The sequence below is a fragment of the Chrysemys picta genome, chromosome 1, assembly GCF_011386835.1.
Source record: "Chrysemys picta bellii isolate R12L10 chromosome 1, ASM1138683v2, whole genome shotgun sequence".
Lineage (NCBI taxonomy): Eukaryota > Metazoa > Chordata > Testudines > Emydidae > Chrysemys > Chrysemys picta.
The window spans coordinates 317,860,876-317,877,086 of record NC_088791.1 but is presented as its reverse complement, the minus strand read 5'-3'; the positions used below and the strand labels follow the sequence as shown (position 1 = coordinate 317,877,086).

Sequence of the window (16,211 nt, the reverse complement as noted above, 5' to 3'; positions counted from 1 at the left end):
AACCCACCGACCGCTACGCCTAGCTTCATGCCTCCAGCTTCCACCCCGGTCACACCACACGATCCATCGTCTACAGCCAAGCACTGAGGTACGATCGCATCTGCTCCAACCCCTCAGACAGAGACCAACACCTACAAGATCTTCACCAAGCATTCTCAAAACTACGATACCCACACAAGGAAATAAAGAAACAAATCAACAGAGCCAGACGTGTACCCAGAAGCCTCCTGCTACAAGACAGGCCCAAAAAAGAAACCAACAGAACTCCACTGGCCATCACCTACAGTCCTCAGCTTAAACCTCTCCAACGCATCATCAGTGATCTACAACCCATCCTGGACAATGATCCCTCACTTTCACAGACTTTGGGAGGCAGGCCAGTCCTCGCCCACAGACAACCTGCCAACCTTAAGCATATTCTCACCAGTGACCACGCACCGCACCATAACAACTTTAACTCAGGAACCAACCCATGCAACAAACCTCAATGCCAACTCTGCCCACATATCTACACCAGCAACACCATCACAGGACCTAACCAGATCAGCTACAACATCACCGGCTCATTCACCTGCACGTCCACCAATGTTATATATGCCATCATATGCCAGCAATGCCCCTCTGCTATGTACATTGGCCAAACTGGACAGTCACTACGCAAGAGGATAAATGGACACAAGTCAGATATCAGGAATGGCAATATACAAAAACCTGTAGGAGAACACTTCAACCTCCCTGGCCACACAATAGCAGATGTAAAGGTTGCCATCTTACAGCAAAAAAACTTCAGGACCAGACTCCAAAGAGAAACTGCTGAGCTCCAGTTCATTTGCAAATTTGACACCATCAGATCAGGATTAAACAAAGACTGTGAATGGCTATCCAACTACAGAAGCAGTTTCTCCTCCCTTGGTTTTCACACCTCAACTTCTAGCAGAGCACCTCACCCTCCTTGATTGAACTAACCTCGTTATCTCCATACTGATTTATACCTGCCTCTGGAGATTTCCATTACTTGCATCTGAAGAAGTGAGGTTCTTACCCACGAAAGCTTATGCTCCCAATACTTCTGTTAGTCTTAAAGGTGCCACAGGACCCTCTGTTGCTTTTTACAGATTCAGACTAACGCGGCTACCCCTCTGATAGTTTACAACAGTGTAACTTCTTATTCCAGTGGGAGACTGTGCGCCTTCACACACGTCTGTCTCCAGTCGATGGATCTCTGAAGCTAAATCAGTTTAGTTGCCCCACTTTTTTGCAGCCCGGTATCGATTGGCGTTAACTTGATTATTGGTAATGTGGAAGCCATTACCGTACCTAAGTAAGATAAATCGATTTAAACCTGGCTTAAATTGATGTAAGTGTCCACACAGGTTTTTGCACCATTTAATTTAAAAGCTTACCTTGAGGCTATATTAATATTCTACTACAAGCTAGGGGTGTGATTCCCCCAGCTCACGTACACGTACTTGAGGTAACCCAATGAGAGCTAGCACTTGTATAAGTAGTAGTGTAGCTTCGGTAGCACTGGCAGTGTTGGCATGGTTTAGTCATGCCAGTATAAACACTCCTGCAACCTGTGAGTATGTACTCAGCACAGCTAAACCATGTTGCTGCTGCCTATGCTACCACAGCTGCACTACTAATACTCATGCTAGTTCTCATCAAGCAATCATGAGAATTTGTATGCGAGCTGGGAAATCACACTCCTAGCTTGTAGTGTAGATGTAGCCTTAGTTAAGCCAGTGCCCCATACTTGTATAGACAAGAGCTCAGATTCAGGACCTCTCTGTCAGATAAATGCATTGAAAAGAGATACCTGAGCTATTGCATTTTCCTTCCTCTGTTTAAATACTGTTCTTCTTTTTTCAGGAACAGTAACTGCTGCCAATGCCAGCACACTGAACGATGGAGCAGCTGCTTTGGTTGTGATGACCTCCGAGGCAGCCAAGAGACTTAATGTCACACCACTTGCAAGAATAGTGGGTAGGAATTTTTCCAAATGCCTCTCTCAAGTACTATGCTGGAAAATACTCTTCTGATTTGCCATGTGACCTGGAATCTTGCTTAACCAGTCTTTTTTCTTTGGGGGAGTGTGGGATAGGTTCATTGGCTAGGAAGGTGCAGCTGTAACGTAACTTGAACTGTTCTTTTAAATTCCAAGAGCCAAACATGCTTGGACTCTTGATCATAGCCAGCCTTTCCTAAACAGAGGATTATGTCTAACACATTTTAAAAGTAAAATCTGAAAGTATTACCATACTGTTTGCTTACAAGCACACACAGCTTACAGCCTGTTTTCAGGAGTCATTTTATTTAAATGAATAGAAAAATTGATTGGTGGAGAAGGGGAGTGTTGGACTTGTATCCTGTGTAGGTTAATATTTCCTTTGTGAAAAGTGATAAAAGATTTCAATAATATTTATGGTCTTACAGCTTTTGCAGATGCTGCTGTTGATCCTATTGACTTCCCAATTGCACCTGCGTATGCTGTTCCCAAGGTAGGAACAAAACTGATCATTGCTGAATATAAAAAAAAAATTGTAAGCTTGCCTAAATTGCTCCAATGATCCAACATGGATTTTCCTCTGATTGGAACACAGACAATACTTGCATCACAGGCTTATTTATAAAGTACTTTGGGACCTTTTAGATAAAGTAGTATTTATATTATGATTGCTTAATCACAAGAATAACTCCCAAGCAAAGTGCACATTCAGTTTTCTGTTCCAGTTAGGTTTTTTTATTAAAGGAACACAGTTCTCTTGAAATTTAGTCGACTTAAAGAAAAGAGTTGAAAATAGTTACAGGTACTTCCTTGCCCTCCAACACCTCTGCCAGTTTTTTGTGGTTAAATCATCACTGTTGCTGTCTGAAAAATCCTCACAAACAGGAACACAACATAAATAGGCTATCAAGTCAAATACCCAAAGTAAACAAATTAGAAAACAGAAAAAAATATTTCTTATTTAGTCCTTATAGTAACTTCAGGTGTTACAAGTAACAAGTGACAAATCTTTTAGACAGAAGTGTGATGGGATCTGAGTCAGTGTCTCATCAAGGAACTAGTTAAATGATGCTGTTCATTGTATTAAATAAAGGGTCTCTCTGTGGGTATGATAAATGTAGATAAAACAAAAAGCTGACAACTTTCCAGGTTCTTGTATATTGGCACTTGCTATGCAGACTCCTTTAGTGCCAGACTGTGGGGTTAATAATGTTGCCTGAGTTGAAGTTAAGACAGACATGTTAATCTCCGTGCTTGAGAGAGAACCCAGCTGGGAGGTTAATAAATTATTCTAAGCATGTCAAAGCAATTATCCGTAACTAAGGCCTTGCATACGCAGGAAGGATTTTTTTAATACAACCTAAGGTATGAATTTAAACTGATATAGCTATACTAGTATAACCCCCTCCTCCCCCAATGGGCACTCTCGTTTTGATCTAAACAGAAAAAAGTCTTATCAGAATAAGTGTGTCTACACGGTGGGGTACGGGGCTGGTATACTGTTGTAATTGGTAAAATGTTTCTTTGTAGACTGGTGGTAAAACTTGTATTTGACAGCATTAGATTAGCCCAAATCTGTGGAAAATATTTAATTGTCACATTTGTCAAATGTGCTGGTAACTTTACAGAAGACTTTGGTTTTGTTTGAGCTGATATATGGCTTTGGTCAGAAAAGGTTATGTCCATACAAATGTGGCTGTTTCTTAAAATGTAATCCACTTCATTGAATTACATTGATGGAATTATTGACGTGTTAAAACCAATTTAGCTTGCAAGGTATAAATATTAAAAGGAGGATTGAGTCCTCAATGCTAATAACTAGATTGGGGTGTCAAACTCATTCTGTAGGAAAGGCCAATTTTTTTTTTTTTTTTTTTTTTTAAATTATGGTGTGTGGGCTGGGGCATAAATTTACATCTGTATAATCCCCTCAATCCACAGATCTCTCACTGATGATGTTGTGGTGATTGCATAAAGATCAAGGTTAGAATAAAGGTTTTTTTATGTAACAAATTTTTAATTCAGTTGCATTCTGCATCACTTGGGAGAATATTCTCACTCTTAGGACCTACCACTATTTCTCCTCTTGTTGTCACTTCTACATCTCTACTGCTCCCCCTGGCTTTGGTCTTGTCTGTACTTAAAAGTTTTGCAACCCTCCCTAGTTTAGAGTTATACTAGTAGAAAAGTGCGTATACTGGTATAGCTTATTCCGATTCAAGAACTCAAAGAAGTTATACTGGTATTATACCTTTATACCATACCAGTATAACTGGCAGCACACACAAAAAAAACAAACCCCACCCCCTAACCAGTAGTGACAATGGTAAAACTTTTAAGTGGTTTTGTCTTGCTTCCTTTTCTCCCCCCGCCCCCCCCCCCTTCTATTTTCTTTTTTGCATCAACTCCCAGTTTGTATCCACAGGCTTCACTTCCACTCCATTTCCAGCTGATAAATAGTTACTGACATGTGAAGCATCATCACTCTATTGAGGCTAATGGAAAAGGGGGAGTGAATTTCCAGAGCTGCTGTTTCGAGCTGTCTGCAAACAGGGAAGATATCTGTGTCAGTTACATTGTGCTTACATTTGGAAGGTTAATTGTAAGCATGAGGGCAAAGAGAATTTTAGATTCTGCAGAATCTGAACATGCTACACAACTTGCATAAATACATCAAGTAGGCCTTGTGTCTGACACCTTCAAACTAGAGGCTGTGAAAGTTTCGCCACTCTTTTCTTTTTTTCTCTGCTGGGCTTCCCTTGAGTTCATTTCAGTTGTGACAAAGCCAGATCTAGAGCCATCTTAGCCCTGTTTTTACAGGGGCAACTGCTGAGATGTGCAGTCTTCTGTACAATCCTTTCTTTGTAGGGAATAGTCTTAACACCACTTTTGAATAATGTGTATCCCAGCTGGGAAACTGGTGAAAAGCCTTGTGACAAGGGGAAGCTTCTGATCCAGGCCGAGTGCTTCACTGGGTAACTTTCAACTTGTTATAGGAAGTGTAACATTGAATTAAAAACAAAACAGGACCACCATGAAGTGCTTTTGGCTACATAACTTTCACAACGTTTTATTTCTAGGTTCTTAGTGATGCAGGATTGAAAAAGGAAGACATTGCGATGTGGGAAATCAATGAAGCATTCAGCGTTGTAGTCTTAGCCAATATTAAAATGCTGGGTATTGATCCACAGAAGGTGAACATACATGGAGGTGCTGTGTCTTTGGGACATCCAATAGGGTAGGTGAAGTACTCCGTTATGTGTTTTTGTTTGTTTGTTTGCACTTTAGAGTAGGTCTTATCCTTGGACAGTATCTGTTAAACACATCATTGCGTCTGTGTGTGCTTGGGCCATGTTTTTTTTAACACTTCCATTTTGTCTTTAGTTTTCCAAGCCAGGGGCAAAGGCTTTTGCTACTGTCACAGGGAGCCAGTCAGTAGGAAGAAGCGTGAGCAAGAATTGATGGTGGCAATTTGGTAGCAAGTTCATTGTAATTTTATCCAAGGCTTAACTTTTAGGGTTCTGTGAATCGGGCTTGGTTGGAGGTTCACCTTTCACCTCAGTATTTAGCTCTTCTATGCAGTGGATGAGCAAGATTGGGAACCTTTTCTTGGATGAAGAATTTTCCTTGTGTCACAGGAAATTTTATTCAGTTCATTTATTTGCTCCCATCACTGTTGTCTTGGTGCATGTACCATTTTTTTCTCAAATTTCTAATTATTGAACTTGTTAACCAGGAAACAGACATTACTCCTGTCAGAATCAACTGCAACAGTAAACCCATTAATTAATGTTTGTGCAGTGCTTTCAACATGTGCTGTACTAATAAGTATTTGTTATACTGACTAAGCCCTCCTGCAAAAAGCCTAAGTTAAATGGAGGACCTTCAGGGCATAGTGTAAAGACCACCAGGACACTGGATCTGTCCCAGCAACAGGCAATTAAACTCCAGGCCTAGGGCCCTCTACTGAAAATTCTCACATTTGATCGCTACTGTTGTCTAAGGTGGATCCAGAACATCTACTGAACACCTAGTATTGCAGTTAGAAGCCAGCGCGGTCATTGGAGCACTGCTGTAATGTGCTCTTTTCAGTTTAACCCGCCTGCCCCCCTTCCCCCCAAACAAAAAAAAGTTGTCACGTTATGAAGCAGCTGTAGTTTCGGAATAGTCTAAGTCTTTCCCAGTAATCTACTTTGGAGGTGATAACTGGCATTGTGCAGATCTATTGAAGAAAAATAGCCCCAATCATCTAGCTAAATACAGCTGGGAAAACCCATTGGGGATTCCAGGAGCAAATGGTGATCCAGAAGTGCCCCTTGAGTTGCAAGCTCTGTTGGCAAAGATGTTAGGACCACTCCTCAACTCGGGGGGTGGGGGTGGCGGCTAACATCTTCCTTCCCATATTCTGTTGGTGTCCTCTGACCAAATCAACATCACCATAGTCTTCTCTGGATAGGTTATTTTCAAAAGTCCCTCTCTTGGTAAGTATGTAGGGCCCCGATCCTGTAAACATTTATGCATTGAACTAAATGAGCTGACTTTTGTGCCAAAATGCTTGTCTACACTTAAAACACTGCAGCTGGACCGTTTCAGTGAATTCTATCTAGGCTGCTGGGAGGAGTTCTCCTGTTGGTGTAGATACTCCACCTCTCTGAGAGGCGATAGTTAGGTTGATGGTAGAATTCTCCCGTCGACTTAGCACTGCCTGTGGATTTTTCACACCCCTGAGTGACTTAATTATGCTGATGTAATTTCCTAGTGTAGACCAGACCACTGTGTTTGACGGTTCGGGGTCTTAATCACAGCAAAAGCAGCACCTCATTGTACATCCTCAGACTTGTAGTTGATGAAGAAATCGGTGTACAAAACCACCACTTGAACCAGCAGCTGCTCTCAAAATTCATTCTTCCTGTGGTGGTGGCAGCATGGAAGAGACTTATGTTCAGCCTGCTGTCTTTTTGAGAGAGCTGTGCTTTGCAATGCAGCCCAGTTAATTCAGTTCCAGCAAGGAACAGAAAGCCTGGTATTTTAAAGAGCTGTGTTTAGAATGCTGCAAGGTCTCTTCCCTCCCTAGACTGACACTTCTGGTATTTACATAAAGACCTTCATCCCCTCAATGAAAGACAAAGTGGAAAAACTGGTGGAAAGTTGCTTTTATTACTCTTAGGTATGGTTAATTCGATATTTAATCCAAGGATGCAGTGCTACAGCAGCACTGCCATTTGAATCTGTTGATTGTTTTAGCTTGATTTTATACAAGTTGCTCTGACTTCCTATAAACTAAACTGTTTTCTCTTCTATATAGAATGTCTGGAGCGAGAATTGTTGGTCACATGGCCCATGTGCTGAAGCAAGGACAGTATGGTCTTGCAGGAATTTGTAATGGAGGAGGTGGTGCTTCTGCGATTCTGATCCAAAAGCTGTAGTCTGGCTGGCTGTTGAAAATACCAAACCTTAAAATTATATGAGCAAAATAATCTGAGTGGTGGTGGCAGTTACATTATTTATGGATTTGCAGATAACACCCACTTTAACTGTTGGTTTTCTATAGTATTTCTCTAAAACCTTGATCAGTCATGCTCACATCTGTGTTGCACTAAATTAGTTTAAAGTAAGTGTTTTTTACATAGTGTGAACTAAAACTTATCAAATTATGGTAAACTACAAGTTGTCATTAGACAAAGACTGTATGCCTACTCGGAATGTAGCTGTTCTGTGGATGATTCACAAAGATCCCCACCAGTAATTATTTGAATGAAAATTGTTTTCTTTGGTGGGTAATGAATTGATATTAAATCATTCATAGCTCTTAGCATGGACACATAGCTTAAGTGCTCAATTTTTTTTATTTAAGCCTGTAATATCTAGTTGATTTTTTTTTCCCCTCCCCCCATGAAAATCACCTGGCAGTTACTTACCTGAATCTTGCTGTTGGAACATACCTTTACAACAGGAGTGTGAGTCCAGCTTGCCATCAACTGTTTAGACTTCTTCTAAGGTTAGCTACAATGCTGGAGGAGTCTTTACACCAGCTTTTCATTAAGGATTTCTGCAGCACTTTGTTTAGCATTGATAAAAATTAGTAACTGACATCATAGAACACAAGTTTGTCAACTGCAGCTGAAAATATTAAAAATACTTAACCGTTAAATTATGCACAGATAATTGGCATTTCTCATTAGTCAGAGATAAGTGTTCACCTGCAGAGTTAACTGGTATAACTATATCCCTTTAAGTTCACACCCTACTTTATACAATTACAACTTCCCATGAGACAAGCCCATCAATCTGTGGTATCCAGAAAAGACTGGCTGACAATTGCTTGTGTTCAAGTAAACTATTGTCACCTTTGTGCTAGTTCAGGAGCAGTTGTAAAAATTTTTGCCTTCTGGCCTGAATCTGTGCTACAGTTTTCAGGAATATTTTGAGCTGAACAGATATATCCACATGCAAACTTAGAAATGTAGAAAGATCAGAATATGTATTTTCACTGAAGATTCTGCATATGGTTTGAAAACAATATCCCTAGAATAGGTGGATGCAATTCTAGTGCAGCTTTGGGGGGGTAAGAAGCAAAGAAACGACAAATCCTCCTCTATTTTTCCTAGTACTAGCAGTAATGTAAACTTTTAGTTCTTTAAGCAAGTGTTTTAGCTGATTACCTAAAGTCTTTCTTAACACTTTTTTGTGTGTGTGCTTAACTTCAGTAGTGGTCTTCATGTGTGAAAATTTGCAATCACTAGCAGATAATCTACCAAATTGGCAACAGCACCAACAAATGTTTAACCTGAATGAATAGTTTTGGTAGCTAGATATTCTTAAATTTCTCTCTGCTCCTAGACCTGCTACCAAACAGGTCTTTTTTAAAAAAGATTTCTAAAATCACAGCCAACGTGTACTACACACGTCCAATGCACTGCAAATAGCAGCAGCCTGCTGGAGTTTTTTTTTTTTTTTTAAAGGCTGTGTATATGTTACAGTACCAGTCTCCACTCCTTGACTTCTAGGAAATGAACACCCCTAAGAAATGATTTGGTCTTTTGATTCAGAAGTTGTACTGAAGTTGTTAATTCACTTCTGGTAGTACCCTGGTCTTGTCAAGAAACATACTCTGGCAATAACCACTCAAAGGTGAGGCAGGTAACTGGTTCTCATAAAACCATCAATTTTGTGTCTGTAGAAATTGACATTGATCCAAGCACATATGAAACTTAAAATCAGAAGTAACTTCAACCCTCTTCTACACAGCAACACTTCATTCTGTCATGACTACACTACCTTCCTTACAGCTGCTTTAAATTGATTAGCTTCACAAGTCTTGCAGTCTAACCTGTTTTTTGTTGTGGTTTTTGTTGGGGAGGGGAGGAGGAGAGGAGTGAGCATTTTGCTAGATAAGCCCTCTGAGCCTTTAGAGATAATTTCAGACGTTGACTCTATAAGAACATCAAGTTGCAAATGTTATGTCTTTGAATATTGTTCTTTATGGCTAGCTCATGTCCATCCCAGAAAAGCCTATACTACTGATACGTAAAATAATACACCTCTACCCGGATATAACGTGGTAAAGCAGCGCTCTGGCGGCTCAAAGCAAGTTTGATATAATGTGGTTTCACCTATAACGTGGTAAGATTTTTTTTTTTTTTTTTTTTTTTGGGCTCCTGAGGACAGCATTATGGGGGTAGAGGTGTACTGCTTACTAGGTGTAAGACTTCAGAGGAAGACTAGTATGGGTTAAGGATTTCTACTTCACCTCAGTCCAAGCCTGCCTCTGTCTCCAGTGACAACATTAGCTATCATTTTTCCAGAATTAAGTTGAAGGCTTTGTGTAAAATAGGTACTGGAAATATTAATAGATAATATCAAGTCATTTGTGCATGAAGGGTGTAGGGTTTTTCAAAGCTGGCTACTCACTTAAAACATCTTCCAAAAAAAGAAAATTCAGCTATGTCATTTCACATTTCTGCAAACAGACCTGATAATTTAGCATTAACAGTTCTTAGAAGATGCAGAGCAAAAATGAAAGTGAACTGAATACCAGCATAGGCCTGGTAAAGGGCTGTTTGGTACACAAAATCGATAGACAACCTTCTAGATTAAAACCAAAATGTTTATTCAAGCCATAAATGCTATGCAGTATTAAGTTAGTGGATGGGTTTAATATAAACATCTACTGCATAATATTTGGTTCCTTAGGAATCCTTGGATGCTATTTGAAACATTGCCATGTCACCATACAGTTCTTACAAGAAAACTATTACATTGTTCAATAATATATCAACAAGTTGAGAACAAAGAGGAAACACACCACTGCCAGTGAAGAAAATTCTGCAGAACAAGTTATGTCTTGTACCATTTGGAGTAGGGATTAGGACTAGTGATCACAAGAGAGTTGTTTTATTAATTTGTATCTATACCAATTCCTCCCAATGTGTAGGATGCATACATAGGAGCTTTGCCCTGCCACCTTCACTATGTTAAACTACCCCACTGGATACCAGCACGATCTACCTTTATTTTGAGCTAAAAGCCTTTTAAGTAGATGAAACAGGAAGCTACCATAGTGACAATGCAAAATAGGGTTGAAAGAATCATCTTCCCCATTAGAGTATTTTAGATTTTTAGTCTCACTGCATCAACTCACCTCACACACACCCCCTCCGCAAAAAGTAAAATTACAGTGGAAGATCCAGGCGACAGTGTGCCCTGTTCAGAAATACTGTTAGGGATTTCTAACAATCTCTAAAAACTCACTACCTACACAAGTGAACTGTTTTACTTAAGCTGTCATTGAACATTCTTTTCCTTTTGCTAGGAAATCCTTTTGATTTTCCTAAATCAAAACTCACTACCTATTTGAGGTGGGTTTGTTTTTTCCCCCAGCAGCAACTGTTCATTTGAGTACATGGCATTTACTAAATTAGCTAGGGTATTTGGATTTCAGTGACCAAAACTTCCATTTCAGTCCATTACATTTCATCTCAATACAACATAATGCAGGAATGTTGCACTGCTGATCTCCAAATGATATGCATGGATACAGAACTGAGCCATGTGAACTAAACCCCTTACATCTAGTCTGGCTATTAACATTTTAAATATTTAAAACTTCACTATTTTAAATAATTTTTGCACTTCAAACAATACCATCATAGCTAACACGAGCGGCCTTTGGGAATTTACTTGGCTAAGCTGATAACAGCTGTTTAAGATTTTGTAAAATTCTTGGGCAACTTTATTGGAAGATAGTACACTTTGGGGGGGGAGGAAGAGACTACTTGTGTTTGTGCCTATTACTCTTTCCTTTGGGGGTATCATCCATGCAGTTTTAAAAAGTAAAAAAGCCTCTGACAGAACATGGTGTGGAAGGGTAGGCGAGAACTCTACTACAAACAAGTGAGCAACAGTCTGATTTGAGAACCCCCAATACCTGTAAAAGATGATCCAAATGCTTAATTTCCTAGTTCTTCTCTCAACTGCCTTGTTTAAAATCAGCAGTGCTGCAAGGCTTAGAAATGCTGAGCTACAGAATCACTGCCCTCAAATTCACAAAGTGACTAAGCAATTTAGATGGGTAAGTAAAGAACTTTGCAGAATATAAACATCTGGAGTTATAGGAAACAAACTAAGAACATTTGGTTGTTTACAACTCTTCTCACAATACATTTGTACAATACTTACATTATCCAAACAAGTCTACCTGTACAGTTTTGTAAATAAATGGCTCTACATCACTGTAAGTGCTTTCTCAAAAATAAAATATACCAACTTAAAATTCTATTTACAAACTAGCAACCTGCTTCAGAAACAGCATGATTTTGCTATAAAGTGAAACTTCAGTGCACTGAAAGTGCAGCTCACCCTTTACAAAGCGACACCTTGTTTTAAATAGTCATAGTTCAACTATTTTATTCATCATAATGCAAAGATAACAAGAACTTGTCTACATCCATTCCAGCTGGAAAACAATGTGGCAGCTTCTTTTTCTGTTGGGAGAAGTAAAGGCTCATGTTAAACGTCAAAATCATGGAGGTGAAAAAGTTTGCAAATTTCTTACTTTTGCTTCATGCTTCCCCATCCACATGCTCAAGAGATAAACACATGACACTTATTCAGAGAGTACCACATCCTTGTATTAAATTATTGTACACCTGTATTTTAATTGCACAGTGTGATTCAGGGACTGTGGGAGTAGATTGGGTTGCAGTTCCAACTCTTATTTGCTTGTTCTGTGGCCTTGGACAAGTCCCTGTGTATCTGCCTTAAGTTTCCCCGTCCGGACCATGCTTACACACCTTTGTAAACCACTTTGAGACCTCTGGATAAAAAATATTATAGGACTAAGTATTACGAATTACAAAAACTACAGAATGTATCTTGTCCCATCAGTTTATATGGATTGCTTTAATGCTTGATCTAGAGTAATGCCTTTGAAATTCACCATTGGATCAAACTCCCAAGTTTTATTAAAGATAATATTTCAAATGTAGCAAAAAGACAAAGTATGTCAGCTCCTGGGTCTATCACTGCACCGAGGCTGTGGGAAAGGGATTGCATTCCAGATCTTTCTTTTAGTATAAAATAAGTTTTCTTTTTCTACAATGAGTAAGTTTCTAACAGGCTAATTTGACCTTCATACGCAGTTGCCAACAAAGTTACTGGGAGTTGCTCCTGTGTGTGTGTGGTAGTCTGAATCCTAAGAAATATTTTGTTAGTTCCGACGAGGAGAAGTGCGCTCAAAGAGCTATGTTACTGATGAAGGAATTCATTTAATGGGTGTCGGGATTTGGGCTCACAGCTCTCTACCATCCAATGCTAGATACATATTGGGGCTAAAAAAAATTAAGTATTGACATTTTTAAAATAAAAAATGAATTTATGTACTTGCCTTTATTTTCTTCTTTTTCACTGGGGTTGTAGAGCTCTGAAGTTCCTTTTTACTAGCAGAACGGGAGTTTCTCTCACATTCATTCAAGTCCTCCAGTTTTCTTTTTTTTGCTGTGCTTCTCACTGACCTAAATTGTTGTGTGTTGTCTTTCAGGGGAGTCATAGTATTAGTCCTTGCAATAGCAGCCCTTGATAGAATCATCAATGTATGGGCAGCCATACTGACACTGTTTTCACTACCTGTTTCACTAGCTGGGCTGCAGGCAGGCAAGTCTGGAGTAGCAGGAGGGACCATTATTCTAGGGGTTGTATTATCTTCAATGTAACGTCTACAAGTTGGTGTCCTTACGCTGTCTGAGATATCCTCTGTATGTGTATCCCCAACTCCTGATGGTGTACGGGGTACTGGTAAATCCCCATTTTCAACCACTTTGCTAGCAGGGCTGTGCCACTGAATGCCATGTAACATCTCCACAGCTTGTTTAGTTAATGGACTTGCCAAACTAAGGCTGTGGTTGGAAGGTTTTGTTTGGTCTCTTTTTGGCTCCTTTGAAGATAGGGAAACAGATCCTGAAGTTTTGCTATTCACATTTGACAGTGATCCTTGTTTTTTGTTCTGTTCCTGCACTGAAGCAACAGTTTTTTCATTCCAGAGGCCGACATTCTTTTGGCCATTTGACAGTTTTGCAGCATCCTGGTTCTTTTGTTTTTCATCAACATCCCTTCTTAATTCATTCTCTTTATTCGCTGTTGTCTTGTGAAAGGGATCTAATGTGAGTCCTGCAGCCACAGCCCTTCTTTCAGGCTGTGCTTCTTTCACAGCTGCATTTCTGCTACCACCAATCTCAGCCTTACATAGGATTCTAGGCAAAGTTTTATCCTTCTCTCGTTTGTTGGACTGTGTTTTAACAGAGGCAGATGCAGCATTTGGAGAGTCTACTGCATATAAAGGATTTTCATTCCTTTCTTTTTGTAATGAGCTCTTAGTATTTTTAACTTGAGTATTTCCTCCTGGAGTAGATAAGGCACTATCAAAACAAAGAACTCTCCTATGGCTTTCATTCTGTTTGGAATTTGAACTCGTGGACTCTGCTGGTACAGTAAGTGAACTCTCTTCCAATTTCCTTCCCAGGTCTGCACAGGCATTCCTGTCTGAATTTCCAGCCCTGACAAATGTGATAGAAATATTTCAGCAACAGAATTTGAAAAACTTGCATAATATAAATCAAATCTGTTTTCTGTTATTTTAAAGCTATTTCTCAGTGTTGTAAATGTAGTTTAACATTTGCTCAAATTGCAAATGAAAATGAAAATGTGTATTTGGGTGAGAGCACATATGAACCCTCTAAGGGCTGTGTCCAGTAGCACGTCCTTTATGTTTTACCATAGGAACGCTGAAATGACTGGATAAGGAAAAGAAGGGCATGAGCAATCAATGGGCTGATGAATTCAACGGAGAAAAAGTGGGTGGATCATTGTAGTTCTTTTGTCATTTCTATTAAACTTAAGATGAAGTACAGGACACACTGTGGAAACTCTCACTCTTCCTTTCAGGAACCGCAACACACTGCCCCCTTCGCAGGGTGCAAGTAGAATTTATATGACTAACATTGATTAAGACTAAGCAGAGGGTTTAAATACTCAAACAATGGAGTCTCAAATCTTGCCCCTGTGTTTCTCCATCAAATACAGAAGAGAGCACCCACCACTTTACATGTACAATAACAGAAGTGTATACATTGGTATATATGTATTTCATTGTAATCTTATCTACATCAAACTTGCTATGAAATAGAAAATTGAACTTACTCAACTTCCTTTAGTTTTTTCTCCATCTTTCCAATGTGTTAACTCATAATTTTTCTCTTCATTCAATACTTTAGAAGTTATTTTAGTCTGAGTACTCTTCACTTCCAAGACATTTTTTTTCTTCTGATTCTACTCAATTTATTGCCCTCCTAATTTCCTCTTTTACTCCCTCCCTCTTTCCCATGTGGTCTTTTCAAACTCCTCCCTGCAAGAGTTGCAATAGGGAAGGCTAATCAGGGTGGACTTGATTTAAATCATCAGTTTTAATTAGCTTTTCCATTTATACTTCAATTATTTTCAAAGGGAAGTGGCATTCTCTCATTGGCTGATATAACCATTAGAACATCTTGATTTAAACCAAAGAGAGCCTTCACCCTAGATTGGGTTCATCTTTTTGCTACCTAGGAAAATACGCTGTAACTACATACATTTATCTAAGCAATTATACAGTTTAATATTTTCATACTCTTATTAATTATACATTTTTAGTAGGTTAGAAAATGATGAGTGAGGCTGCTTATTTACTAAATTAACTTTTTGGTCATGATTTGTGTCAAGCTGCATTAAGCATAAAAATTTATTTTTATTAAACAAAACAACCTTAAATGTTTTGATGAGAGGTTTATGTATCCAAAACATGTTTCACATTTACAACTAAATGATTTCTTAAACAGAGAGATTAACTATAGTCAGTGAAATTAAACTGATTTCAGGTCAGCTTGGGAAAATTTCAAATAAGCTGCCGTCACTTTCATTTAGGCATAAATTCCTAGTCTCACCTAAATCGCTTGAAAATGAGACAGCCTCCTGACGTACTGTGGCATATTTATAAAGCTTGATTTCAAAAGTTAGATGTTTTACCCCTTTTTGTTATATATAGAAAAGCAGCCTTTAACTTAAAACTTTTAACACAGGCTCATGGATTCAGCATATTTATTTATTTAAAATATAATAATAAATTTAGTCTTAATATATTTTGTATTAAATTCACATTTTTTTTAAACAAGTGTATTTTTAATATGAAAAAAATTGATTTTTGTTTTAAAAAATTATTTTTATTATCTACCCTGCTGCTAATATTGAACTCTGGTCCTCTTCTCCCCTACCTGACTAAAATATGGAGGAACATTCCTGATTCTAACATCTAGTATAATTATGAATTGACACCAGTTATCCTAACAAATACAAAATTAGCACCTTCTCCTGCAGGAACAGCCTAACATTCCTTCCCCTCATCCTTCAAGATCTCAGCATAGTGTGGAAAGTCAATTATATGTTTAAAATCCTCCAATAAATGTATCTGGCACACTCTCCTACCTCAGAGTTGTTGATGCCCGTGACTCAACGGAGCTGGGGATGAGGGGTTTGGGAGGGGCTCAGGGTTGGGGTATGGGGGTGAGGGCTGTGAGGTGGGGCTGGGAACAAGGGGTTCAGGGTGCAGGGAGGTGTTCAGGGCTAGGTTTGGGTGGGGCAGAGGATTTGGGTTCAGGGTTACCTCCGGTGGCTCATG

The 16,211-nt window shown here is 39.1% G+C and overlaps 2 protein-coding genes across 6 annotated transcripts in view; one reads left to right on the top strand and one right to left on the bottom strand.

Moving 5' to 3' along the window:
• The window catches only part of ACAT1 (acetyl-CoA acetyltransferase 1), a 30,413-nt gene extending 18,630 nt beyond the window's left edge, over positions 1 to 11,783 (top strand). The window contains exons 9-12 of the mRNA XM_005289962.5: positions 1,873 to 1,986; positions 2,437 to 2,501; positions 5,089 to 5,246; positions 7,314 to 11,783. Of these exons, the coding sequence (XP_005290019.1) occupies positions 1,873 to 1,986; positions 2,437 to 2,501; positions 5,089 to 5,246; positions 7,314 to 7,434 (458 nt within the window). The 3' untranslated portion in view covers positions 7,435 to 11,783. The remainder of the gene's footprint in view (positions 1 to 1,872; positions 1,987 to 2,436; positions 2,502 to 5,088; positions 5,247 to 7,313) is intronic.
• Positions 10,098 to 16,211, bottom strand: part of LOC101940351 (protein NPAT) — a 35,790-nt gene continuing 29,676 nt past the window's right edge. For all 5 annotated transcript variants that reach the window (XM_005289959.5, XM_005289960.5, XM_005289961.5 and 2 more), the window contains 2 exons: positions 12,894 to 14,058; positions 10,098 to 11,991 (listed from right to left, as the gene is read on the bottom strand). In XM_005289959.5, the coding sequence (XP_005290016.2) occupies positions 11,914 to 11,991; positions 12,894 to 14,058 (1,243 nt within the window). In that variant the 3' untranslated portion in view covers positions 10,098 to 11,913. The remainder of the gene's footprint in view (positions 11,992 to 12,893; positions 14,059 to 16,211) is intronic.